At 49.3% G+C, this 23,424-nt stretch overlaps 11 protein-coding genes across 11 annotated transcripts; 3 read left to right on the top strand and 8 right to left on the bottom strand.

Annotated features, from left to right (window-relative positions):
• Positions 1–1,031: 1,031 nt before the first annotated feature.
• Positions 1,032–1,777, bottom strand: LACBIDRAFT_293611 (uncharacterized protein; the record flags this gene model as incomplete). Its single annotated transcript, XM_001878779.1, has 5 exons — positions 1,032–1,048; positions 1,185–1,305; positions 1,394–1,482; positions 1,603–1,645; positions 1,691–1,777. The coding sequence occupies 5 exons, from the start codon at positions 1,775–1,777 to the stop codon at positions 1,032–1,034; spliced, it is 357 nt and encodes a 118-aa protein (XP_001878814.1).
• Positions 1,778–3,930: 2,153 nt separating this feature from the next.
• On the bottom strand, positions 3,931–4,855 carry LACBIDRAFT_184000 (uncharacterized protein). The gene is made up of 5 exons (XM_001878778.1): positions 4,744–4,855; positions 4,577–4,686; positions 4,211–4,510; positions 4,118–4,154; positions 3,931–4,067 (listed from the first exon to the last, which is right to left on the bottom strand). Exons 1-5 carry the CDS (start codon positions 4,789–4,791, stop codon positions 3,996–3,998), a joined length of 567 nt encoding a protein of 188 aa, XP_001878813.1. The 5' UTR covers positions 4,792–4,855; the 3' UTR covers positions 3,931–3,995.
• A 233-nt stretch (positions 4,856–5,088) lies between these two features.
• LACBIDRAFT_247939 (uncharacterized protein) lies at positions 5,089–7,009 on the bottom strand (the record flags this gene model as incomplete). Its single annotated transcript, XM_001878777.1, has 7 exons — positions 5,089–5,340; positions 5,410–5,679; positions 5,734–6,209; positions 6,321–6,379; positions 6,437–6,500; positions 6,540–6,684; positions 6,743–7,009. The coding sequence occupies 7 exons, from the start codon at positions 7,007–7,009 to the stop codon at positions 5,089–5,091; spliced, it is 1,533 nt and encodes a 510-aa protein (XP_001878812.1).
• Positions 7,010–8,048: 1,039 nt separating this feature from the next.
• Positions 8,049–9,232, top strand: LACBIDRAFT_317182 (uncharacterized protein; the record flags this gene model as incomplete). Its single annotated transcript, XM_001878995.1, has 6 exons — positions 8,049–8,184; positions 8,243–8,307; positions 8,384–8,527; positions 8,579–8,724; positions 8,785–9,007; positions 9,056–9,232. The coding sequence occupies 6 exons, from the start codon at positions 8,049–8,051 to the stop codon at positions 9,230–9,232; spliced, it is 891 nt and encodes a 296-aa protein (XP_001879030.1).
• Positions 9,233–9,377: 145 nt separating this feature from the next.
• On the top strand, positions 9,378–10,827 carry LbPPX1 (exopolyphosphatase; the record flags this gene model as incomplete). The annotated part of the gene is made up of 2 exons (XM_001878994.1): positions 9,378–9,585; positions 9,644–10,827. 2 exons carry the CDS (start codon positions 9,378–9,380, stop codon positions 10,825–10,827), a joined length of 1,392 nt encoding a protein of 463 aa, XP_001879029.1.
• Positions 10,828–11,313: 486 nt separating this feature from the next.
• LACBIDRAFT_293607 (uncharacterized protein) lies at positions 11,314–12,423 on the bottom strand (the record flags this gene model as incomplete). Its single annotated transcript, XM_001878776.1, has 1 exon — positions 11,314–12,423. Exon 1 carries the CDS (start codon positions 12,277–12,279, stop codon positions 11,314–11,316), a length of 966 nt encoding a protein of 321 aa, XP_001878811.1. The 5' UTR covers positions 12,280–12,423.
• Positions 12,424–12,827: 404 nt separating this feature from the next.
• LACBIDRAFT_317179 (uncharacterized protein) lies at positions 12,828–13,447 on the bottom strand (the record flags this gene model as incomplete). The annotated part of the gene is made up of 3 exons (XM_001878775.1): positions 12,828–12,884; positions 12,938–13,134; positions 13,210–13,447. 3 exons carry the CDS (start codon positions 13,445–13,447, stop codon positions 12,828–12,830), a joined length of 492 nt encoding a protein of 163 aa, XP_001878810.1.
• Positions 13,448–13,789: 342 nt separating this feature from the next.
• LACBIDRAFT_317178 (uncharacterized protein) lies at positions 13,790–14,055 on the bottom strand (the record flags this gene model as incomplete). The annotated part of the gene is made up of 1 exon (XM_001878774.1): positions 13,790–14,055. The coding sequence occupies exon 1, from the start codon at positions 14,006–14,008 to the stop codon at positions 13,790–13,792; it is 219 nt and encodes a 72-aa protein (XP_001878809.1). The 5' UTR covers positions 14,009–14,055.
• A 122-nt stretch (positions 14,056–14,177) lies between these two features.
• LACBIDRAFT_248257 (G-protein alpha subunit CPG-3) lies at positions 14,178–15,975 on the bottom strand (the record flags this gene model as incomplete). The annotated part of the gene is made up of 7 exons (XM_001878773.1): positions 14,178–14,344; positions 14,393–14,632; positions 14,898–15,037; positions 15,094–15,180; positions 15,475–15,673; positions 15,725–15,745; positions 15,804–15,975. 7 exons carry the CDS (start codon positions 15,973–15,975, stop codon positions 14,178–14,180), a joined length of 1,026 nt encoding a protein of 341 aa, XP_001878808.1.
• Positions 15,976–17,211: 1,236 nt separating this feature from the next.
• Positions 17,212–18,339, bottom strand: LACBIDRAFT_325329 (uncharacterized protein; the record flags this gene model as incomplete). Its single annotated transcript, XM_001878772.1, has 6 exons — positions 17,212–17,359; positions 17,472–17,491; positions 17,520–17,723; positions 17,947–18,002; positions 18,195–18,252; positions 18,316–18,339. The coding sequence occupies 6 exons, from the start codon at positions 18,337–18,339 to the stop codon at positions 17,212–17,214; spliced, it is 510 nt and encodes a 169-aa protein (XP_001878807.1).
• Positions 18,340–21,990: 3,651 nt separating this feature from the next.
• LACBIDRAFT_293606 (uncharacterized protein) lies at positions 21,991–22,976 on the top strand (the record flags this gene model as incomplete). Its single annotated transcript, XM_001878993.1, has 5 exons — positions 21,991–22,128; positions 22,185–22,250; positions 22,312–22,377; positions 22,427–22,556; positions 22,694–22,976. The coding sequence occupies 4 exons, from the start codon at positions 21,991–21,993 to the stop codon at positions 22,487–22,489; spliced, it is 333 nt and encodes a 110-aa protein (XP_001879028.1). The 3' UTR covers positions 22,490–22,556; positions 22,694–22,976.
• Between the last annotated feature and the right edge of the window lie 448 nt (positions 22,977–23,424).

Below are 23,424 nucleotides of genomic sequence, written 5' to 3'. Positions count from 1 at the left end.
GTTCTGCTCATATGACTGGTGGTGGAAAGTGTAGCAAAAAGGCAAAGGATAAAACACAGGAGTGTACAGAGCAGGAAGAATCCAGCAATGGTCTGGACCCACAGCCAGGGACCAGTCCAAGTCCCAAAAAATCTCGGATCTGGAAATTTCGGCAATTCGGCAGTTCGCCGTTTCGCACAACACGTTGATTTTAAATTTCTAAGGCGAATGTACATCGAAATGCACATTCAATGAGAAGATGAATATTAACATACCCGCCATGTAACAAAGTTCAAAGTGATTGGAAGCACACAAAATTTATAATGTCTACGAAGGTGAGAGTGGGCGGCGGATATGGCGAGCCTGTATATGCATCCGTCTATCCTCCTCCTTCTACCAATTTCAGTGTCCCCCAGATTCAAGGTTCTCTAGCAGCGGTTGGCGGCGGTGGCACACGACGAAGGCGATGGCGGGAAGCAGCTGCAGCTGAACGATGCAGTGCTGGAATTAGATGGAGGAAATTGCAAGGGGGTGCCGGGATTTAAAATAAGGACCGGACGTCGAAATTATTTTTAGCGAGACTTGGGCTGAACCAACCACCCAACGTAATCAGGCACACGTCCATTTTAGGAAATATGATGTCATCCACGTGCCGGCTTTTTCTCTTTTCCATCACTCAATGCCCAGCAGGCCGTGAAAACCCATTTTTTGAGCTCCCCGTTGAGCAATTCATTGTTGAAATCAAACTACTGAGCTGCCTGCTACTGAATCAAAGTAAGTCACTGTAAGGGCCTGCTGTTTTTGGGCAGCAAGCTTCAAGTTTGTTGTACAGAAAGGTATTTCACAACATGTGATCTCAATTCCAAGTCCTATCTTATCTTAGACCTAGTTTTTTGCTTCTTTATATGCAGATAGACCCAATATATTCAAGCTCATGCATTCTGGCAGTTATCTGAGCACTGTCTCATCATTTTGCACTGAAATTTTGGTATGTCAAAAAAAAAATTAGCGGCCTGGCGGCCGAACCAACCAACCGGCCCCTGGTCCGGGATTTAAATCCCAGCACCCCCTTGGGAAATTGCAAAAGCAGCACCATAGAAAGAGAGAGACGGCGGAATGAGAGGGGGAGGCAGTGAGCATCTTCTCTCATCGCACTCCTCGTAAACGGGATAAAAGGCGGGAGAATTCCGCCAGGCAAAACACACAGGCAGGATCCTTCGAGTTTTGCTCTGGTGTAATTTGTGGGATATAGTCAGTGAGAATGTTGAGGATAGAGTCTGGACGTCGATCTTTGCGCAGGAGTGCGTGAGCTTGACCAACAGGAGCCTGTTTGTACGCTTGACAGTACATTTGTAACGCGGTCTATAACCAAGAATGATGAAGGAAGTCGGGTTGCTAGAGCTTTCATGCTCACCTCGCTACCTTCATTTGTCTCGCAAATGTCGTAAATGTCGTGTTTACTGTGGTCGTGCTCCTTGCAGGACACGATGGTGCTCATGCAGCCTGACTCACCCATCGTAGTAGCGTATAACAGCGCCCCCAGGTTCGCTGCGCAGACAACATTTCTGTAGGATTCCGTGCCAGGTGAGCCGCATCATTGTCAGGTATCGTTAAAATACTCACAGTTGTCGCTGCTTTGATCCTTTCTGTTATCCATTTCCGTCATCTACACCCTCCATGAGAGATCGTGTCGCCGAGCACTGCTGATGACTTGAAGAGCCATAGGGAGAACGTCAGAGTTCATAGAGAGGTTGACGCTGGCGTTGTGTTGATTTGGCAAGAAGGGAAGTCCGATCATTTGGCGATTCGGCGATTCGGCGAATTGCCGAAATTTCCAGATCCCAGATGTCCTCCCAAGTCCTAGGCCTCAGATTCAATTCGAAATTATCACCGAGGTCATGGGCCAATCTCTACATGAAACTTCAAAAATTGCGGGTGCTTTCACATTTAAGGTGTGTTCTTTCTTTTTCTCAATAATTTACATGTCACCAATATCAATGTCCTTCTTTGGCATCATAGGTCCAGCCAAAATCAAAGAAAGGCCCTCATTCCACAAATGTTGAGTTCTTGAATGTTGATCTTCAAGGGCCAGATGCTGGCACCAAGCCACACTATCACCTCCAATATACAAACATATGTGTTGACAGCCACGATCCCTCCTCCTTTTCAACTGTTCAGCAACCCTTCGACACATTTGGATTTATTGGTCACAGCAACAGCACCAAGGTGGGAATGACTTCTGGATATACAAGATACCAGCACGAGATAAACAGTTGGAATCAAGACAACATCGCCAAATGGACATACTTCAGAAGTGACAGGGGATTCCTCAGTGGCTTGAACCTCCCTACTGATAGTTTTGAATTGCCCATTGTTGAATTCCATCATCCAGGTCAAAAAAACAAAGGAATAGCTTCAAAGGAAATGTCTGTCAAGCTTTCTTCGCTGTGGAAGGTGAAGAACAAGGGAGTGGAGGTTCGTGATTGGAAAACATCCATATTTTCTTTCTTTTCGAGAAAGAAGATGAAGGCGGCGGAGCCAGTTCCAATTTACACGAACTTTGTTCCGTGTGTGGTGATTGATTTCCAACCCGAGGCTCTGAAGTTGGGGTGGACTTTTGAACGGAGGACACTCTTGCTTCCGGTTGATGCTGACACCACGCAAAAAGAACAGTCTGGAGCCTAGTATGGGGTTGGAGAGGAATGCATTTGTGTTAGAACATCGACGGAGCGGAGGGATTTGGAATTGTTCGAGGCATAACTGACCTTGTTTCCTCCATGTGACTTGTTTGCGATCTTCGCATGGGTGCAGTCCTTTCGCTTCGCGGTTTGGCTTTCCCATTGTATAACACTGTATTTTGTGCCCTCGAGTACAGGCCTTGTGATATGTAGATCCCACCCCTGTTTGGTTTATACTTATCGTCACTCTTGACGAAATAAGCGTCACTCGACGATCTAATGAATATCATCATGCCGCCAATGACCATGGTCACAACAGGGAGGAAGATTGACAAGGAGTGGGCTCAGCGCTTGAATGGAGTTGGGGAGAGGCTCCTTTTGAACTTGAGACAAGAAGCAGAGCGGCGAAGTCCATCTTGAGGTTCAAATGGTGAATATCTGGAAAGGCAGGTGAGACGTGGAAGAAGGTGAAAAAGTATAACTCCTACGTTCAAATCCCTGATAACCATGCCATCTTCATGAGGGGTTTCAAGCATGTTGGATTGCTCAACATATCAACGTAGATCCTGGACTTGCGTTATAGAGAACCTGGTAAATCGATTGTCGTTGCTCAAAGCTGGTTGACAGGTCAAAATACGCGCCTCGATGTGGTTTGTATTCTGCGAAATTCAAACCGTCTTTGGGAGATCATTGGTCCTATGCCTTGGCGAGTTTCAACGACGCCATGTAGTCATCGGAGTATTCTGCAAGCATCTAGGAGGTAGATATATGAGATCGAGCTTAATGGAGCACAAGCCAACTTACGTAGCAAATATCCTTCCCCATCCCTGTGAGAACGAGGGAAAGGAATACAAAGCCTAAAATGGCGTGTAACAACGGACAAAGGGAAAATAAAGTTCACCATGAACGCGTGAGCTTTTCAGTTGCTTGAAAATGCGTTCTTTTAGATAAAGGAAGCCCTCTCTAGGAAAACTAGCAGCGAAAATCTACGTCTTCAAGCTGGAGGCGTATACATAATGAAGCAAGCCAGCAATGGGGCCGGAGACTCGCTTATAACGCATAACCACCACGAGATGAAGTGAAGCATTCAGCAGCAAAGCCCAGTCCGAGAGATGTATTGGTAGCGATGGGGATCTTGTGGACATGGTGTTGTAGCTTGACAATTGATCAAGAAAACAACGTTAATTCGCCTTGCTGGGTCAATTCGCATCCGAAGCATATGTCTTCTGAGCTGCTGAATAGATTACTTCGGTTAAACCAAACGCCTGGCAAAAGGTCTAAAATTCAACGTTTATAACCTGACGATGGGTTTTTCTGTTACACAAAGAATGGGAGTCATCATTCCCTCTGCAACAAAGCGAGGAGACCCAGGACACCAAGTAACGCGTATTTCAACTGTGGAAAGTCGTTCTAGAGGAAAAAATATAAAGTGTAGAAGCAGGAACGTCTCGGGCACTCACCATCGCAATAGTGACGTATCCCACATACGGCAAGAACCTGGAGCGACGGGGCGATTTAGTCTTCACGCCCAACCCCAAAACAACAACACTCACCCTCTAACTTTACCCACTATATGCTTCCTCTCAAGCCACTGTAGCCCTTGATAAAGTTCCAGGTCGTCCACATAATTGTTGTCACCCTTCGTCAACATCAACTGGCTCGCCGGCTCCCCAGCCTCCTTCGCTTTCCTACCTTTGGGTGGAACGTCGTGTGTCTCCAGCACCCTATGGACGATGGGAATATCCGCGCCGGGGATCTTGTATACCGTTATATCACCTGTCTTGTATTGTTCTGAGACGGGGTTTGTGAGGAAGAGGAGGTCGCCGCGGTAGAATGCTGGTTCCATTGACCCACTGAACGTTTAGAAAGACAGAGGTTCTGAGATGGAGGGGAAACAGTTGGTGAGAAGGAGGACGGACCTGAGAACGACGACGATGGGCGATTCAGAGTTGGTTATTATGCCCAAACCCTTCCAGATCATCAAGCCTGAAGCGATGACAGTTGCAAAGTTCAAGGCTTGGAGTAGTACCTAGACCAGAGTTTGCCAGAATGTCAGTAATTGCTTTGGAAAGAGCGGTGAATGTACATGGCGAAAGCCAAGCCTTCGGAAGGCCTTTATCTCTTCCGTGAACATGAAAACAAGCAAACGGGTGTGATAAAGCAGGTGGGAGGAGGTACAAGAGGGTTGCTGTCAATATGTATGAAAGACGGATCCAAATCGGACACGTTGGACGCGTTAGAGCACGTGTTCCAAAAATTCAATATTACTGCTTCACAAGTTGCTATCCAAGCAGGGAGTCTCGTCGACCAATTATCCACTTTTCTTGAAAGAGTAGTTGCAGGATAGTCGTTCTCTACATTTCATTTACATGGCACGCGAAATACATCGCAGAATTTTATTTTACTTCTTCTACTTCCCATTTTCCTGAGCTCAACCCCACAAAGCATCAGCCATCCTAACCACATCCGCCATTTCCCTCGTATCATGCACCCTCACAACCAACGCCCCCTGCTGAACGGCACACGCCACCCCCGCAGCCGTAGCCCACACCCTCTCAGTCGGTACAGTCTCCCGTCCCCCCGGTCCTTGTGCCAACACACCGCCAATATACGACTTCCTCGACGTCCCAATGAGGAATGGGTACCCAGCAAGCGGGTTCCGATATTTTTTATCACCTGAACACTAAGAGATCAGACACTGCAAGGTCACCAAAGAGAACAACAAACCTTGCCCAACCAACACATCCTCAACCACCCCCTTCGCATCCCTCAAAACCTCCAAATTTCCTTCAACAGTCTTACTAAACCCAACCCCAGGGTCCGCAACAACCAACCACCTCCTCACCCCTCCCCGCCCTCTCACAACCGCATTCACCTTCTGCCCCAACTCAACCCTCACACCCTCAACAACCGCCCCTCTCAGCCCAGCGTACCCATACATGGCTTTATACCCTTTATTCTGCCCCGCCTCCCCTCGAGAATGCATAAGCACACATGGGGTCGCATATTCCCTCGCAACACGCTTCATCCCCTCCAAATACTCCTCCGCCCGCCCAACAGCCTCTTCACCCTCCACTTCCAAGAAATACTCCGGCCCAGTGAACGCATAAACGTCGTTAATGCAGTTCGCCCCTGCTCTAACAGCCGCCTCTGCCACCTCCCACCTGAACGTATCCACACTGATCAGTACATGCCTCAGCTTCTCCGACTCTTCGGCCGCAGCAAGCCGTATAGCTTGTACAACCGGCACAACACGATCAATCTCCTCTTGCACACCCACAAACGCCGCCCCAGGGCGCGTGGAATACCCACCTATATCAATGATAGCCGCTCCGGCTGAAACGGACTCGCGCGCGTAGGACAGGGCGGTTGGTAATGTGTTGTGCGTCAATCCGTCAGAGAAAGAGTCTGGGGTTGCGTTTAGTGTGCTCATCAGGTACGTTGACTTGTGTTTTGGGTGGTGGTGGACATTCAGTTTGCCGTGGGAGTTACCGGTATGGGTGGGTGCAGAAGAATGGGAGGTGTTTGGGTAAGTCCAGTATGTGAGTGTTTCTGGGACGGGCGGGATGCATTTGTAGAGTGACGTGGTGCCAGTGGAGAGCGGGAGGCGAGGGAACGGGATGACTTTGTGCATCTGTGGTTCGTTGGGTGGGATTTTCAAACTCTTCAAAAGGCTGCGCAGGGACTTGTGGTGTATAGGATGAATGTAATCCGGAATCATGCTATACACAAGATGTTTTGAGCAAAGAAATCGAGACACGAATAATACACTTTCTTACTCATTCAAAGGCCGCAAGACGAATTCTCTCTCCACCAGTCTTGGATGCGGAATAACGAGCTCGCCTTCTAGATTGTCAAGCGTCGCACGATGCTCAGGGGGACGGGTGTCAAGCACTTGTTGGTCATACAACACCAGATCGAGGTCCACAGCTCTTGGTCCAAATCGGATAGATGGGACACGCCCAACGATCATTTCAATCTTTTTCAAAAGACGGAGCATTGTCGTTGGTGGGAGATTCGTTTCTACCTTGAATGAACATCGTTAGTCGCGTTTTTTCTGGAAGAGACGAAGGAAAGGCGTTCACCAGACAAGCACAATTGATGAAGGATGGTTGGTCCGTGACGTACATCGGTGCTGTCTCATACAAAAAAGATGTGTTCACGACGGACACCGTCGCTGTCAACTCTAAAGGCGAATCTTCCTCGGCCTTCACCTCCCCTCGTTCGTCAGACTCTTCTTGCCCATCAGATGATAGAAGCTGTTGTGGGATCTCCAGCAAGCGTAAGGCGAGCTCTATATTTCGGAATCGGTCTCCGAGATTAGAGCCTAGGGCAATAGCGACCGTATGCATTCCATTGGTTGCTGTGGTTTCTGTGACGTCAGCACCGGGTGGTTTTTGAATTGTGGATGTTGTCAAGTCTGGATAGTCTTTCATAGTCCGCGAGATCTCTACTTCAGGGTACTTGGCAAAAACTAGAGCAGAAGGTTTGGCGGCTTTCACAGTGACCTTGTGTATAGGTAAGACGGGTTTGATGGTCAACAGAGTTTTGTGAGCGACTAAGGAGGCGAGTGCCTCTATAGTGAAGAAGCTCGACGTGCTAATTTCCTGGTAAACTTGGTTAATTACAACACGATGTAAGGGGAAAACAAAGCACCTCATACAACGTCCTCGCGATAGTCCGAAAGTCAATCCACTGCTCCTTCTGTAGACCATCTTTCCCGCTATCGATAGAGATGGTCGATACCACGTCCTGCTTCTCCAACCTCTCCCCAGGATTGACTCCAATGATCGCATGACAAGTCAGCCCGTCCACGAAATGCCTGACACGTGTAACAGTCCACGTATCCTCGTCGAACGTCGCAGCCGACTCAACACCAACGCGGGCACAATGCAGAGGGGGCCGAAGCTGAACGACACATATCCCCAATTCAAACACCTTGCCACGGTGGTTACCAAGCAAAGAGGTCTTTTGCAAGAGCGCGTCGTACGTGTGCAAGGAGAATTCCTCAAGCGACGCGAACACAGGTTCATTCCTGATGGACGCCCTTAACTCCTTGGCAAGATCAGAGTAATTGATCGAGTGGACGAGGTCGTCCGTCTCTGCTGCCTCCTTCACATCGTGCACCAGGGATAAAGTGACATGAACAGGCTGCAGGGTACCCTCATGCGGTTGCTTTGCAGGCCAGCATGAACCCGAGCCTAGCCGGATAGTAAGCGCGATGTCCTGGATCCTGATGGTGTCCATAGACCCTATATCTGTATGACTGAATTTACTTTGAATATGTACGCCTGAGTATGAGCGAGAGTTACCTTGTGTCGGACAACATGAGTGAGTCTCAAAGAGAGAGAGATAACGGGATTACGTAAATCGGCAACTTCTCCATCCCCAATGTCACCGACACTTGCCTCTGCTCTGGAGAAGCTTGCGTCGTACAGGACAAATAACACAAGAGCGTCTCAAGAGATATTTGAATCCGGGTGTATAATCTTGAAATCTGGCTCGTCGACGAATCTAGGAGAGGAAGGTGCGTAAATTCCACCCTGCTGTTGGACCACGTCACTAACCATTGAAACGAAAACCAGGATGGGCTTTCCTGGAACAGCTTGCGCTGGCTGCATTGGATGTAGGCCGGATAGACGTCGCTGACGTACGTCCATCTCCTATTTCGTGCCCGCACTTTTTTCAATGACGTTAACGACAAGGTCTCTCTCTGTGCTATGTAGCAATGCCTCCGTCAACTCTCCGACAAGTTCCCCGAGTCCCCGCGGGTGGATGTGTTGTCGGGTATAAGGATGGAAGCCACCGAGCCACCGAGTACGGTGCTTCAGTTCTATGACGAGCTGTTGAAAGCTGATCCTGCAAATGCGGTGAGTCCATCGTTCGATGACGGGTAGTTCAAATTACTCACTCGTAGTCAGGCAATCTGGAAACGCCGGATATCAGTTCTGAGACGTACAGGAAAGATACAAGATGCCGTAGAAGAGCTAACACAGTTCCTCGATACGTTCTACACAGACCTTGAAGGCTGGCTGGAGCTCGCAGACATATACACGTCATGTAATCAGTATGTCCCTTGCTGCCCACCTCCTGTCTTCCTCAAGCTAATAGATTTGAAACCCTATAGGTTCACCTTGGCCCTTCAATCCCTCTCACACGCCCTCCTCCTAAACGCACAAAACCCTTTCACCTACCTCCAATTCGCCGAGACAGCCTACACAGCAGGGGACATTCCCTTGGCTCTGAAGATGTTCCTCATTGTGATCGACATGACCGAGAGCGACGTCCCTGATTCAAGTGACAGACCACCTTCAGGGATATCGATCCGAGCTTGGTGGGGCACGAAATTGGTGTGTTCCAACATGATGCCTCTGCTCTTTACTTACGTGCTCGATTAGTGCACCAGACACTTGGTGTCAAACCCTAGCAGCAGCTCCGCCTCGGACACACTGGTACCGAAGAAGATCAAGCTCATTGATGAACTGGCGACGGAGAGGGTGTTGGCTGCGTACCAGGGCGAACAGGGTGCAGATGCTCGTCAACTTGTGTCGTGTTGGATGTCGTCTCGAAAGTAATTTATACACGTGATGACCCTATCCTTGTGCCTGTTTAGTGTTCTTGCAAAAATGATGCCTGTCAAATCTTTGCCTCATTCCTTTCCATCGCCTTCTTCAAAGGCCCTTTGTATTTCAGTGCACACGAGCGCAAAGAATCCGCCCCATGTCTGCAGTTCGCCCTCTTCGCCGGCTCTCTGTAGCACTTGGCCTCGCAAAGGCCTATGTCCCAGAAGACTGCCCGCCAAATGACTTGAGAACGCACAGTGCAATTACAGCTGACCTATCCGACTTTCTCGTTGCTTCCAAAGCCAGCTACCTCAAAGACCCAAGTGCTGGTGATTGGACTGTGGTCATGGGGAACGAGGCCGGTGGTACGTCTTTCTCCTCTTCCTTGTCATTACTTAATTGGAAACCAACGGGCGCGTGTAGATCTAGACTCAATAGCCAGCGCCATCGCCTTTGCATGGATCCAATCCGAAGTCCACAAAGTACCCACCATCCCCCTCGTTCAAATCACGCGCGAAGACTTCGCCCTCCGCGCAGAGAACCTCTACGCGCTCAGCCTAGCAGGCATCTCCGACCCCCCTTCCCAACTCCTCTCCCTATCCGACATCGCCTCCTTCCCTACCCCATTCCCCTCTAAAAAGTTCGCGCTGGTGGACCACAACCGCATCGCCGACCGATTCATGCAAGACAACCCCAGCGCGGAGATCACAGCCGTCGTAGACCACCACACGGACGAAGGCCTATACCCAACTGCAAAACCACGCATCGTCGCGCCGGCAGGCAGCTGTTCCTCCCACATCGCTGCGCTATGCCCACAAAATATCCCAGCGGAACTCGCAACCCTCTTGTTCTGCGCCATCCTCATCGACACGGACGGCTTGAAACCAGGCGGTAAAGCCCTCGACCTCGATCGTCACTCTGCCATCTTCCTAGCCGCCAAATCGACGTATGCAGAGAAGATTCCGAGTATTTCGAGTATGGGGGGTAAACCGCCCCCGGATTTCTTGTACTACCAAGAAGCGGTGAAAACGCTCACTTCGAACCTGGTTACGAAAAAGGCGGACGTCAGTCAATTGAGTGCGCATGACTTGATTAGGCGGGATTATAAGGAATACACGTTCACCCTCTCCTGGGCCAAGGAAACACCTTCACCAAGCATCAAAGCCGGCTTGTCCACCGTCCCCGTGCAACTGAAAATCTGGGGCTCAGATGGTAAACTAGAAGACGCAGCAGTGACTTGGATGCAAAGCAGGGGTCTAAGCGTGCTGGGCATCCTGACGTCATACAACAAGAAACCCAAACGGCTCGGTAAAGCAAAGGGAAAACACGAACGCGAAACGGCGTGGATTATCCTTGACCACCAGGGAGTTGATACTGCCGAGCTCGCGACGAGGTTGTGGACGGGCCTTGAAGGGAATAAGGAGATTAGCGTCAAGAAGCGTAAGAAATTCGATTTGGAGAAAGGGGGGAGGTTGCCTGGGGGCGCTAAGGCCAAGGTGTATAAGCAGGGAAATCCAAAGGCGACGAGGAAGACGATCGCTCCGCTGTTGAAGGATATCTTGGAACCTCCAGTGGTTGCTACTACGACTGCTCCCGCTGCTGCTTAAAGGGTTCATGTGCGTTTCAACGATCATTGGACTTGTGCGGCCGTGTACCATACCTACTATACGACTAGCCCCACAGATTTCACCTTCCTCTCACGCTCTCGGCTCAGCTAGATACCCAACGGACTGAAGATTCACATCTGTACATACACGCTGCAGAGTATTACCATTCCGGTCCACCTTCCAATGCAGATAACATTTCCCTGGGCACCACGTTCCCTTCCTTCAGTTCTTGATAGGACTTAAGGATGCGAAAAGGGAACGGCGAAGTGCAAATCTGGGCTGGCTGGACCCAGAAGAAAGTGATCTTCGTCCTACTACGAATAAGGATAGATAGTTTCCTTCCATCCTCTTCTATGTAATCTCTATTCCAATTCGCTGGATGCTATAGGTGTGTGGGTATGCAAATGGGAACATAGGTAATGAATACAACAAGGTACAACGAACTTTCTTCTCCAATCGCAAGCAGATAAGATGGATAAACCAAGGCTAAATGTCATCGAAATCGCTGAGCGCAGTATAATAAGATGCCCATGTGTCTGGTCTTCCCGCCAACGCCAACAAATCAACATCAACGTCAACGTCTAACCGCGCATGATCTCCTTTCTCTTCTGCGTCCGGGGTCATTAATAAAGTCGTAGGATCATCCACGCCAACGACAACCGTCACCGGGGGCTTTTCGCTGGAGGGTGTTGTTGGAGACTTGGCGGAAGCGGAGGAGGAGGAGGCGGAGGCGGAGGAGGAGCTCCTTGAAAGCGGGGTCAACGGCGACTCCTCACCACTACTACAGTTGGAGTCCACGGAATGAGAAGTGGGGTAGTGCGGATCAGAGGAAGAAGAAGTCGACAACGAAAGTGAGATATGCGAAGCAAAGAGCTGACGAGCAGATACGGCGAAATCGCGCTCAATGCTCGGGGTACGCAGCAGTCTCCTCCGCTTCCTTCGAAGCGAGTTCACTCTGGGTAGTGGAGGCGGCGACGAATTACAAGCGGGAGAAGCTCGGGTGATTGCCGGGGAGAGTGTTTCCGAAGAGACTTTGGCTTCAGCAATGTCAGCCAATTTCTCCATATGTTTTGTTGGAGAAGATGCTGCGGATGAGGAACATGATGGGAAAAGTGGGGCAGTGGGGACGACGACGGCACTGTCGGATAGAGAGGAAGGTGGTGGTGCGCAGCATAGTGAAGGTATAGAGATATGCGATGGTTCTTTTACGCTGTTCGCGCGAGAGCGGTAATACCTGATGTATCCGCCCACGCTGACTGAGGGGAACGGGTCCTCAAAGTCGCTCCAGCGTTGAAGGTCGGGCGGTAGTGTGCGTTTTGGCCTTTGTATCTCGGGCTGGGGCGGTGGGCTACACGGCACAGCTACAGCGGAGCCTCGACGCTTGCCTCGAAACACTTTCGAGATCATGGTGGTATCGGAACGAGCAGGAGGGGGAATGAAATTCAAAAGCATAATCGTTATCTCCAGGGTTGAAACGTACGGCGTATGCTGAGGAAGGCCAGTCCTAGTCGTATGAGAATAGCTGGGAAGGGGTAGATCTTGTTGTTGTTATGCACTGCACCTATATACTGCGGGATACGGTTTCAATACGCGCGCGAAGGTGACATCGGAAGCCAGGACCCGAAGGGAGGGCGAAGAAGCTATACCCGGGAACGGATGAGAACTTGGACTCGTGGTACTTCAAGTGGCGCCAGCTGATCACATCTTGGATTCAACCTTACTTGAGATGTTAGATAGACAAGTCCATCATGGGATCAGCTGATGACCCGTTTAGCATCATGTGATGCATCCGCAAGAGACTCACCGCTCAAAAACCAGGCAAGTAGTGCACATGTACCAGATCATTGTTGGACAAGATGGGTAACAAGATCCAGTGCTGGCGCTTGAAGTTTTGCGAGTGTTGATCCAAAAGCTGTACGATTCATTTCAAAGAGTTGTGAACGCAGACAGTAAAATGGGCGGCTACTAGTAAGGGTACGACGCGTCTAAACGAGCGCCAATCAGAGTATTTTCCTCTTGCATTTGCCGCCCTCCATGTCGTAGTGGAATGAATCAAACTGGGACATATTCAGAGAAAACATAGCAAAGACAAACCCCCCCGAGCACTCACCACACAAAGCTCAAACGGCACGCTGGTGTTGATAATAGCAGTAAAAACCGCCTTCGCGATCGTCTGAGGCAAATGAAAGGCTGTAGCATTGGCCATAGCATTGTCGATAACCTGCTGATCCCTCGACGGCACATCCACCGTGTCATGTGTACTCTTAAAACGCGTAGCTTCGCGTAGCTTCGCGTACAAAAGCAGCTCTAGTTAATTCCATGCGGTAAGGAAGACGCGCAGGCGCAGAAAGTGAGTGAAAACACACCTCTGGGCTAACAAACTCAGCAACTGCGCGTCGACAACGTCTATACCTGTGCGTACTTCGTCCAACGATGAACAACACGTCGTGCTGCCGTTCACAATCCTTGGACTCCCCCAAGGTATCGTCCTGTTTTCTGGTGGTGCGGGTAGGTTGGGCAATACCTCGCCATAGCAAGCTGTTGCGAAATCGGGTTTCGAGTTGGCGAGGCTGGAGTGGAGGAACGGAGCGAGGCCAACGAGAAAATATTGTAGCTTCATCGAACGGACAAGACAATTTCCGTCGACGTTACAACATATGGTGGAGCCGATATTCAACCGCTATTCGGCACATGGTCGGAAAAGGCTGAATTCAAGACAGTCCGGGCCAACATGAGAAAATTTCTGACGGTGGTCGAAGTCCCGAAGTAAGTGCATACTTGAGCCGAAATGATCCCTTGTGCACCTGGGCGATGATTAAGTTTTGCGTAGTCCATGTTAGGCAAGCCTGTGCAACTCAAAAAACAGCAGAAAATTTACATCCACCGTATCAGATAAATTCCAGAGTAAACCATAAAATACAACGGGGTAACAGGCCGCTAAGTATATACAATGCGAAGGGGACTATATACAATAAGAAATAAGTATGAGAACTGATATCGAGATAATGGGCATGGCATATAAGAGCAGAACGAAGAGCAAGGCAGATAAATAAGGAGGGGTTGCGCATACGTAGCTATGCTTGTGTCGTAAGCATAGGAGGGTAACCGTGGGGACGGAGGTAGGAAGATAGACTTGTTCGAAGTGGCGCAGATCCAAACCATTCGTGGCTTGGGTGGGCATAGGTTGTGGGGCGGAGAATTCCTTATGGCAGTGAGGTTGGTCACGAGCACAACAATGCGTATATGAGGAATGGTCCCGTGCTATGTATGGCGTCAACGGTAGAGATGTGGGGCATCGCGTCGGTCTTGGTGTCCATCTGGGAGTGGGGATGGCAGGGGTGAGCCTTTTGTTATATAAGCTGAGAGGTTGTGAGGTTCTCCCGAAGGACGCCGTCGCGGACAGACTCTAGGGTAGTGATAGTGCCCTCTGTATCAGTCACTGTTGTCGGATAGATGTAGGTGGTACGGGGCTCCGGAGAGCATTGTTTTTGAATCTCCTTGAATTTATCCCGAAAATCTGTGATTGAGTCAGGAAGGGGGAGTCGGGGAGGCTAACATAACTTACATCTTATAACAGGATTTACTTCGTTCGGTCGATCACCATAGCTAGGGAGGTATTGGTTGACACGGACACCTCGTTTCAGTTTCTTTCGCAGCAAATCGCATTTGTTCAGGAAAAGGATGAGTTGGGTTTTTGCGAGAAGTTTGGATGAGCAAATGGATGTCCAAAGATTAATTGAGTCTTCAAGGCGGTTGACTCTTGAGTCTTCTTCTAGTCGTTGGTCGAAGACAGAGATAGGGGAAACTACAATTCATGTTAAAAAGAATTCCAAGTAGTGATCTAAGGACGCACGAAAGATGATGACGTTGACATTATCGAAATAGGGTAGCCATGCCGCACGCTAAAAGCAATACACGTCAATGCGTGTTATCAAGCCGAGAAATGCTCTGTTAATTACCAGCGTTCTGCAGCCGCCTACGTCAAATATACGCCATTCCCATCCATATGTATTACCCGCTACAAAACGACGTCAGTGACTGCATTGCATATTAGATAAAGCTTGACCAACATCTGGCTTGGCCCCATGGCCCACGCTCAAAAAACAAGCGGTGTTCTTGTATACCAACAGTTCGCAGACGAGCGCGAACGATGTCCTGATCAGTAACCACGTAATTCCGAGTCGCAATACGATCCAAATCTTTCAAGAAACTATAGTCGGTTCAGTGAAACGAATCGATGATTATCATGACGCCGAAGATACGTACAAATTGACAGAATCGGGAAGTTGTAGCTTGCGACGTTTCAGGGCCAACCGCACCGTTTTGTCATCCCACAGCGCCTTCATGTCGTCCCTGCATGATGCAATTGTATCCGTTGGAACGTCCAGCTTAGACGACGAGGAGCTCGCGGTAGATTGAGAATGTCTTTCTTCGGGAGCGAGCATGTCCTTCCATGAACGAACCGAGAACTCTGGGAGCTTCCGCTTCCTTGTTATTTCGGGCTCGTCAAATGGGGTAGCGGACATAGGGCTGGCTGCTGCTACACGTGCGTGCTCTGGGCCAGTGCCGAGACGACGCTTCAATTCCCCCTCTACACCCAGCAATGGCGCAAGGCGGATCATGAGGAGTTGATGCCGATCGGTGAACTTAAGACTCTCCTCGTCGCTAGAGTCTTGACCCGCTGAAGTTCGGTCGTCTTCTGAATCAACCGGTGAATCACCATTCATCTCCTCTGTGAGGACTCGAAGGATGGTAGTGATGCAGCGCACGACGTTAAGCTGAACGACGGCACGCCAACCACAGCGCTCCGCGCTCCATTCACCCTTGGCGTATTGCATGCGAAAGTCTACAACGACTGATGAGATACGAGCTGTCAAGGTGAACGACAACAGCTTACTTTTGAGCGTCGTTGATTTTCCTAAAACATGGAGCGTTGGATGGACGGCGAATGCTGGTGAAACAGTAGGTAAACTCACCACTCTCTGACTGACCCAAAAGCAAAACTTTGATTACCCCACGTTGCTTCTTGGCCTCCGCTCTCTCCTGTTTTATATCCTCGTCGATCTCGTCGCTGTGTCGTTGAGCATCGAGCTCCCTTTTTTGACGCGCAGTGTGCTGGGCTGGCGTCTCATCAGGAGGAGGCTGCATAAGCTCATAGAAAGGATCTGAAGGACCAGGAATGAAGACCATGGGTGTCTGAGGAGAGTCATGAGTGCGATGATGGATATTTGAATAAATGTGCTTAGTCACTGCGCAAGGGTCAGGAACAACAGTGCTAGTGAAACAAACCTGAGTGAAACACTCGCCACTTTTTTCTCACCATTTTCTTCGGATTCCCAACAAGCCTGCACTGACCTTTTCTAGACTCTATACTACTGATGTTACGGGGCGTACTCCATCGACACCCGTTCAATTGGCAGCGCCTCCCATTCATTGACCACGCTCACTAATTCAAATACGACTCTTCCCAGCTCGGATCTCGCCATGAAATTCCCGTCAATGTCCATCTTATCGCCTCGCGGGTGGGTCGGCCGTGGAATGTGATATTCTTCAGGTACTTTGATGCACTCACTGATCAATTTTTAATCGCCAAAGCGTCCTAACCCTCCCCAACACCATTTATTCAGGTTTTTGACTGCCTAACTCGCTAATAATAGACGCATGTGCGCGTCCAATTCGCTGATATGACAGACTAGGACCGACTCTGACAGACTCGCATTAAAAATCTGTTCAAACAAACTATGAACGTTTGAACCCTTCCAGGGTTTCCAAACTTCTGCAAAGACATATTTCAATGCAACCGGCAAGTGCCGACGCACCTGGAAAAATTCTACCGATGGTTTCTTACCTGCAACCAGAACCCACGGCTCATTCGACGATTCATGTACGGTTTGACAGGCTGATCGCCATCTTACGTATATGTACATATCTGTGAAGAGCGGCCGTATGGTTTGCCACGACCTCACAATTTCAACTCGCACTTGAATGCGCACGTTTTGTCAATGCCCTGCAATGTATCTGGTGACTTTTACAGTCACCGGAGACCCTTGACTCCCTCTAAATCAAGACGTCAAATTTTGCTTCCTTCATATAGTCAGGTCAGCAGTCATACGATGACCCCACAAAATGCCACGCGTCATGATCATCATGAATAAAAAATGGACCTGTGGGGCTTGGACAACTTCGCATACGAGCCTGTAGGGCAGCCATGGTCAATGCGGTCACACCCCTACGTCAAGCGTTGTATCGTAAACGAGTAGCCTTGATGTGTGTTCGAATCATACAAGTGCACAACAACTACTTGTGAGATACAGGGGATAGACGTTTTCAAAACGCCCAGCAACTCCGAGTCGGAGGGTATGTTCTACAACAACGAACAACCATTCAAAGGACCGCAGCAACTCGCAGCAACCGTAAGAACTTGAAAAAGTAACGATCTTGGACAAGAGAACCAGTTGTCGGAGGGGCGCCTGTATTCGTTGCGTTTGAACCGGAAGCACGGTTACGCGGAAGTGCATCGGCATCAAGAGAGCTATGGGCTCGATCCAGTGTAACTCGTCGACGTCACAACCGCTTCATTGGCCTGTTATCTCCGTCGTATAAAAAAGTAGTAAAAAAGGTGCCCGAATTTAACATTGACTCACGAACAAGCATGAAAGTAGACCTGGAGAAGCTGTGATATCGGCACGTACGGAGTGGAGATGCCAGAAGTTGTCGAAACGACCCGACGTACCCGCGGTAAGTAATGGAAGATAGCGGGCATTGTCAAGGAATAGAGGAACAAGCGCAGTTCGTTCATAGTCCGCTCGGAGCTGAGGGTGCACGATGTGGCTCCATTGAATCCTAACCATACGCATCAAGGAAAGTGGTGTACCTGTCTGGGCGACACCGCGATTCTGACGACCGTAACAAGTAGCGCGATTAGTAAAAGCCCATCCGTCGGAGCGCTGTTACATGTTACCCCCGCGATGAGAGCTAGAAACATGATGCAAAGGGGGGCAGTGGCCGTATCCGCTTAAAAAGAACACGATATTCGTGTCTTGCACCGCAATAAAAATTCCGCCGAAGCAAAACGGTCGTCAAAAAAGTTGTCGTAATTACGCGAGAAAAAAAACGTACAGCAAGCGTAGCAAACAGGGAAGCGATGACCTGGGTGCGGTTGTAGTGATACCACCCTCGACACCGACAGATGCACACAACGATGATAAATTCCGAATGATGTCAGAGAGTGGGGAGACACGGCCTTGGACTTAAGTACCAAACACCTAACTCCAAGAAACCCCGCAAAGAATCGCCCTTGCGATAATAATCAACCACTCTCCCGAGACGAGACCAACGTAGCAAGCGCGTCGGAAGAATTCACTTACCGCAGGTTTTATTTGTCCAACTGAGATGCCGCCGCTCATCATCGCAATGCGATATATCCTGTCAAACATACGTCAGGCGTCGGGACGGATGCAAAAGTTGACGTGGCTGTGGCATATTTACCCGAAATGGATTGAGAGAAATCATCTGTTGTGAAACCAGGATCTTGTGGTGAATTGGAGCGCTTAGTACTCGTGCCTCGCGTGTACGACGCGACACCTAGATTTGTCGAGAGAACTACCGGTAGCATGAGTAGAGCTTGGGCGGACGTGCCACGCCAAAGAATCCAGCCTGGGCCCATAGGTTGCTTGCGACCCGTCGCAGGGAATAATATAAAAAGTCGGGAAAAAACCCCAAGGTTTTCACCCGATTATCTGCAATCGATTTAGAGAAGGTGGGAGAGTAGCCTTGCAACATTTCTCAGATCCTACATCGCAGGTGTGGGGGGTCATTGTTGGTCGGCAGAGCGTTGAGTCTCTAGAGAACGGATTAGGAGACGATTGCTCAGTGGTGACTCGGTCCACACTGCAAGCGAGGGCCAAGCAAAAAAGCAGAGTGGAGAATGCTTGCTGGGGTACAAAGCTTTTGCATCTTCCTTGCCGTGGGCTAGTCAGCCGTTCCGGAGGCCCATAACCAATCATTTGACACCAATTAGAGAGATGGAAGTAAATCCTATGTGTTGTTGATAGCATTCAACTGCGGGGTGGAAAGCAGAAAGGATGAGCACACTTGATCCAGATTTCAATGTGAAAATTTTGGTCTCAAGAGTTTCTGATGTGAATATTTGGGAACGGAGGAAAGTGAACTTGATTTGAACACGACCCAAAGTTGACCACCAGGTATCAAGGCATTTGAGAAGCTGAATCTATCAAGCGCTCGCGGGTCGTAAATGTTGACTCTCCCAACATATGGGAGAGTAAGCATCAAACAATTAAATATTTTCGCAAGGCCTCCTCGATTTTGGATCTCAAAAGGAACGGATAACGGGAATTTCCTGGTCCAAGAGTCACCGCTAGCAACTCGATGTATTCGACGTCGGGAGTTTGTTGGTTGTGTATGGGTTTTCGAGTGGCGCATGACGTCCGGATGCTATTCGAAACAAACATATCGTGAAGGTAGTCCTTCATGTGTTGCTTGTGAGATAGCCGGAATGGTAATTGGGCGGAGGCTCTGAAGCAAAGGCTCTGAGGAAGCCTGGAGAGAGGGAAAGAGGTATGAAAAGAAGAGTTTGAAAATGCGTGTCCTTTCTCGTTTGACCCTTAGCTCAGATCTAAATGGGCTGGATGGTAACCCACGGCCGGTATACATAGCTTTGGTCCAGTTCTTGACTTCCAGAGGAGGCCTCAGAGGAATTTCGTGACTTTTCAGACCGAGGTTATACACATAGGAAACGGCGGTTGGGATTTCGAAGAATCATTTCACTGAGCTAGGAGATAAAATTTGAGAATCTCGTGAGCATGAAATTGTAGAAGGCGCTTGTAAATTAGATGCACTGTCGAAGATTGCGGAAATGTTGAGCTTTCAAAAGGACGGTCCGTGTGCTTGACGCGGCACCCTGGTGGCACTTCCGACAGTTCATCACCACACAATACGAATGTGCTTAAACGCGACAAAGACTTCAAAGACGACAAAGTATATCAAGAAATAAAAGTTATTGGCGGGTTGGTAGGCGCAATTTCATGTTTCAAATCTGGCGAATGCTCAACAAGTTTCAGGCAGATTAATGCACAACTCTCGCCACAAGGGGCAACTTCATCGCTCGGAGCTCTAGTTGCATCAGAACATTGTTCTTCATGGGAGTCATCAAAATGAAACGGTGCCAGACAAGTGGTTGAGGTGATACGTGTTGGGTCGGCTGACGAAGAGAATGGGGCGTGCAAAGTCGTCAGAAATTCACGTCGAGAGAAGGGGCTCTTTATGTCGCCCATCCTGCATTGCGTGGACGATGGTATGTGATTGTTTCCCCCCTTCGTACGGTGTTTCACGAGTTCTCCAGATTTCATGGAGTCCACCCAGAGTCCACCGGGCGAGGATCACCAACTACAATTTCTGGCATACCAATTGAATCAGGATTTCAAGTCATCTTTTCACTGCAAAACGTCGACTAAAGTCTGACGATTTTCCCCAGGAGCTTAGTGGTTATCTGACACAGCGCTTACAATTTCGGGGAGAAAACAAAGCCAGCACAGTCCTGGTTTCTTGACTTTCGACTTCGATTACTAGCTAAATCTTGGTTTCCCCGGCGTGTCCCATCTTCATTGGATATTATTTCAACTTCGACTCTCCACAACGGGGGAGAATTTGCGGTTTTGTCGCCATTCACCCCTCCCTATGTCATCACGTGACGGTCTTGGAATTTAATGGTGGAGAGGAGATGATATCTGTCAAGGTCCCATTCACTTCCAACGGTCACTGGCTGCGACACAATGGGAAGAGTGTCCATTTTTATGGTTGCTGCGATAATCCGAGGAGCGGCGGCGAAACGTTCATGATCATCCGGTGACGCTTGTCGTTCTGAAAACCAGACGACGACCGCACGCACATGGAAAAGCAAGGCCCATACAATTCATGCATGCTGTTCTATGGGGCTTCAAGAATAGTTACGTCCCTTATCGTGATCTACGCGGGTTTTATTCAAAAATACACCCTGCGATGTGTCATAGATGGGTTCGCTCACCTGGAGCGCATCTTTCTACACCAGACCTCCAAAATTGGGCTGGTCGAAATGGATTTGAAAATCAGACGCCGCCGCCTGCAGCAAAGATAGAGACTTCGTCGTAATTTATTCCAGCAGAGTGTTCTGAGGAATGCCGCTTCTTTGAGGAAGCTGTGGGCATCACCCCTCATAACTGCCCCCCTGGAACTCCAGTGTTTTTGAAGAGGTCGCTTGGCGTCTGCAGCACCACCAGACTTATGGATTTGACAAGGGGCATGAGCCGTCTGGAACAAGACTCGATTTTCATCGTCCTTCCGAACGAAGTCTTGAATCCTTGAATATACGTGGGAGGTCAGCACAGACGCCGCCCCCTCCTCCTGCAGACTTCGAAATGCTGACGTGCCTGATGGTGTGCTCAGCTACATGTTTGACTGCGGGGACATGCTCTCCTCCTTCTTCGTCAAAGAAGCTCGTTGGTTGTCATTGAGAACGTGACGACGTATCATTTCTATGGCCGTGATCCACTCCTCTCTGGATCTTGTGCGCCCTTGTAACCTTTTACTTTGACGTGGAACGGGTCAAGAGTGAAAGTCTGTTGCCCACCGACGTTTTAGAGTTAGCAAGGCCTGCTGCAGTCCCTGAGCAGCAGAAAACTGCGAGTTGACTACTGGAGAGAAGGTGCCGCCGATTTACCTTGACGTAGGGGGCCTTGCGTTGGGGCGGCAGCTGTTGGGTGTAGAGGGGGTTGTGTTCATCACAATTTTCGGCAGTGCCTTCACTGCATCTCCTTCTGGGCGCTTGGACAGAGGACATCTGTCACCATTCATCCCCCTAGCCTTTTCCCGGAAAGCCAGCCCTCCTACTTCTACCTGAAGATTAACGGCAAATAACAGTTGTTCTACGCGAGATCCAACCATTTCCAGGCTAGAAATTCAGGAACCAAAAATTCAAACTTCAAGCAAGGAATTCTGAGATTCCCGCTGTTTTGACGGTTATTTGGACCCCAAATTCCAATATAAATCACCCTGTTTCGCTGGGTCACTTCCTCTATCACGCCCACAACCACCTCCCGCCCCCGCCCCAACATTCCTTGTCTTTCCTTCCGCAAACTAAAACATACATCATTCTATTCTACATCCACTATGCCTCTTTCGCAGCTCGTCTTGCCATCTTTTACGCTCGTCCTGAGTGATTCTGGTACCCTCGGCGACTTCCAGCGCGCCCAGAGTCGCGAAATCCATATTCCCCTTTCTGCTCTGTCGAACGACGAGGACTTCATGGTACGGCGCGTTCACCACACACCCTCGCAGTCACTGAGGCTTCTCCCTGCCCACAGCATACGATTGACTTCCGCACGGCCCCAGCCCCAGCCTTCACCGTTCACAAAAGCACATACTGTCTGGTAGGTCGCTCTCCCACGCACTCTACTTTGTCTTCTCGTTGCTCACTTGACTTTTGTTCAGGACGCAGATGCCGCCTCCTTATTCAAGGATGTGAAGGAGGGCCTTATTTCAGATGGGTATTTCTGGGTTCGTACGTTCGAAAATTGGATTAAGCGTCGTGCTCATCATATCGCAGCAACGTCTGAAAATAGCTGTATCGAAGGTCAAGGACTTTGGAGGAAGGATCTTCACCGCTTGAGTTTGCCACCGTTTGGCTCTTTCTTGCACCTCATCCGTCACACAGTCAATGCTTCGCCGCCTCTTCTGTAATCTCGTCCTGCACATTCTGCAATCATATATATTTCACCCCGAGCTGTTGAATGCCAGCTCATACTCCCTCAAAATATGTCTGTCGTACATTGAATCCTCTTCATAATTTCGGCACGTAAATCATCATTCGCAGGTTGACTTTCTTCCCGGTGAACCTGATGTTCTTGGGATGGTGGAAGTTGCTACGCATGATTTGGTACATTTTGCGTTTCTTCGAAGACATCCCTAAATCTGGATATACTCACTCTATTACCGGGAGACGATCCGATGTTGAAGTTTGCACTATCATGATCACACCCAGTTATTCTGTTGGCTTTCTCTGGACAGGAGAGGTGGCGTTGAGCACCCACTCACAAAAAAATGTCGTCGTCTTCAACGTCTTGAGGCACACGGTTAACCATCTTGCAATCTCATGATTTATCTTGCGACTTCATGATAGATTCGACACACTGAGACTGGTTCAGTCGTCTTGCGTTCAAAAGGTCGCACAGTATATAGAGGACGAGAAATATTATGATCATTTTTGGTGAAGTCTGTAGTATGAGTAGAGTAGAGTAGAGTAGAGTAGATGTATTCCGGAGCGGTCCAGTTGCGCTGAGACTCCTAAATGACGGAGAAGCCCGCGAAGACAAGCAAACGCCAACTCCAAGTTGAGGGTGATCGAACGGCAAAGGGGAAAGAGGAGAAGGGCAGTGACAGGAAAGGAACGAGCTGGGAAAGGCGTAGGCGGTAAAAAGTTAAAACGTTGGCCTATATAGCATCGGCGCTGTGGCTGTGCATATGGCATTGATCAGTGTGACTCCGACGGTGGTGGGGAAGTTCTCAGGCATAGCGACGCTTCGATCACACATATGGGGTAGTCTC

The sequence above is a fragment of the Laccaria bicolor genome, genomic scaffold (assembly GCF_000143565.1).
Source record: "Laccaria bicolor S238N-H82 LACBIscaffold_7 genomic scaffold, whole genome shotgun sequence".
In the NCBI taxonomy this organism is placed as follows: Eukaryota; Fungi; Basidiomycota; class Agaricomycetes; order Agaricales; family Hydnangiaceae; genus Laccaria; species Laccaria bicolor.
This window is presented reverse-complemented; position numbering and strand designations above follow the sequence as displayed.

Coding starts and splice junctions, on each gene's coding strand:
- LACBIDRAFT_184000 (XM_001878778.1), bottom strand. CDS start 4,791: ATGTTCACGGAAGAGATAAAGGCCTTCCGAAGGCTTGGCTTTCGCCAT. Junction 4,511..4,576: donor CCCATCGTCGTCGTTCTCAG/GTCCGTCCTCCT, acceptor CTAAACGTTCAG/TGGGTCAATGGAACCAGCAT. Junction 4,155..4,210: donor ATAGTGGGTAAAGTTAGAGG/GTGAGTGTTGTT, acceptor CCGTCGCTCCAG/GTTCTTGCCGTATGTGGGAT.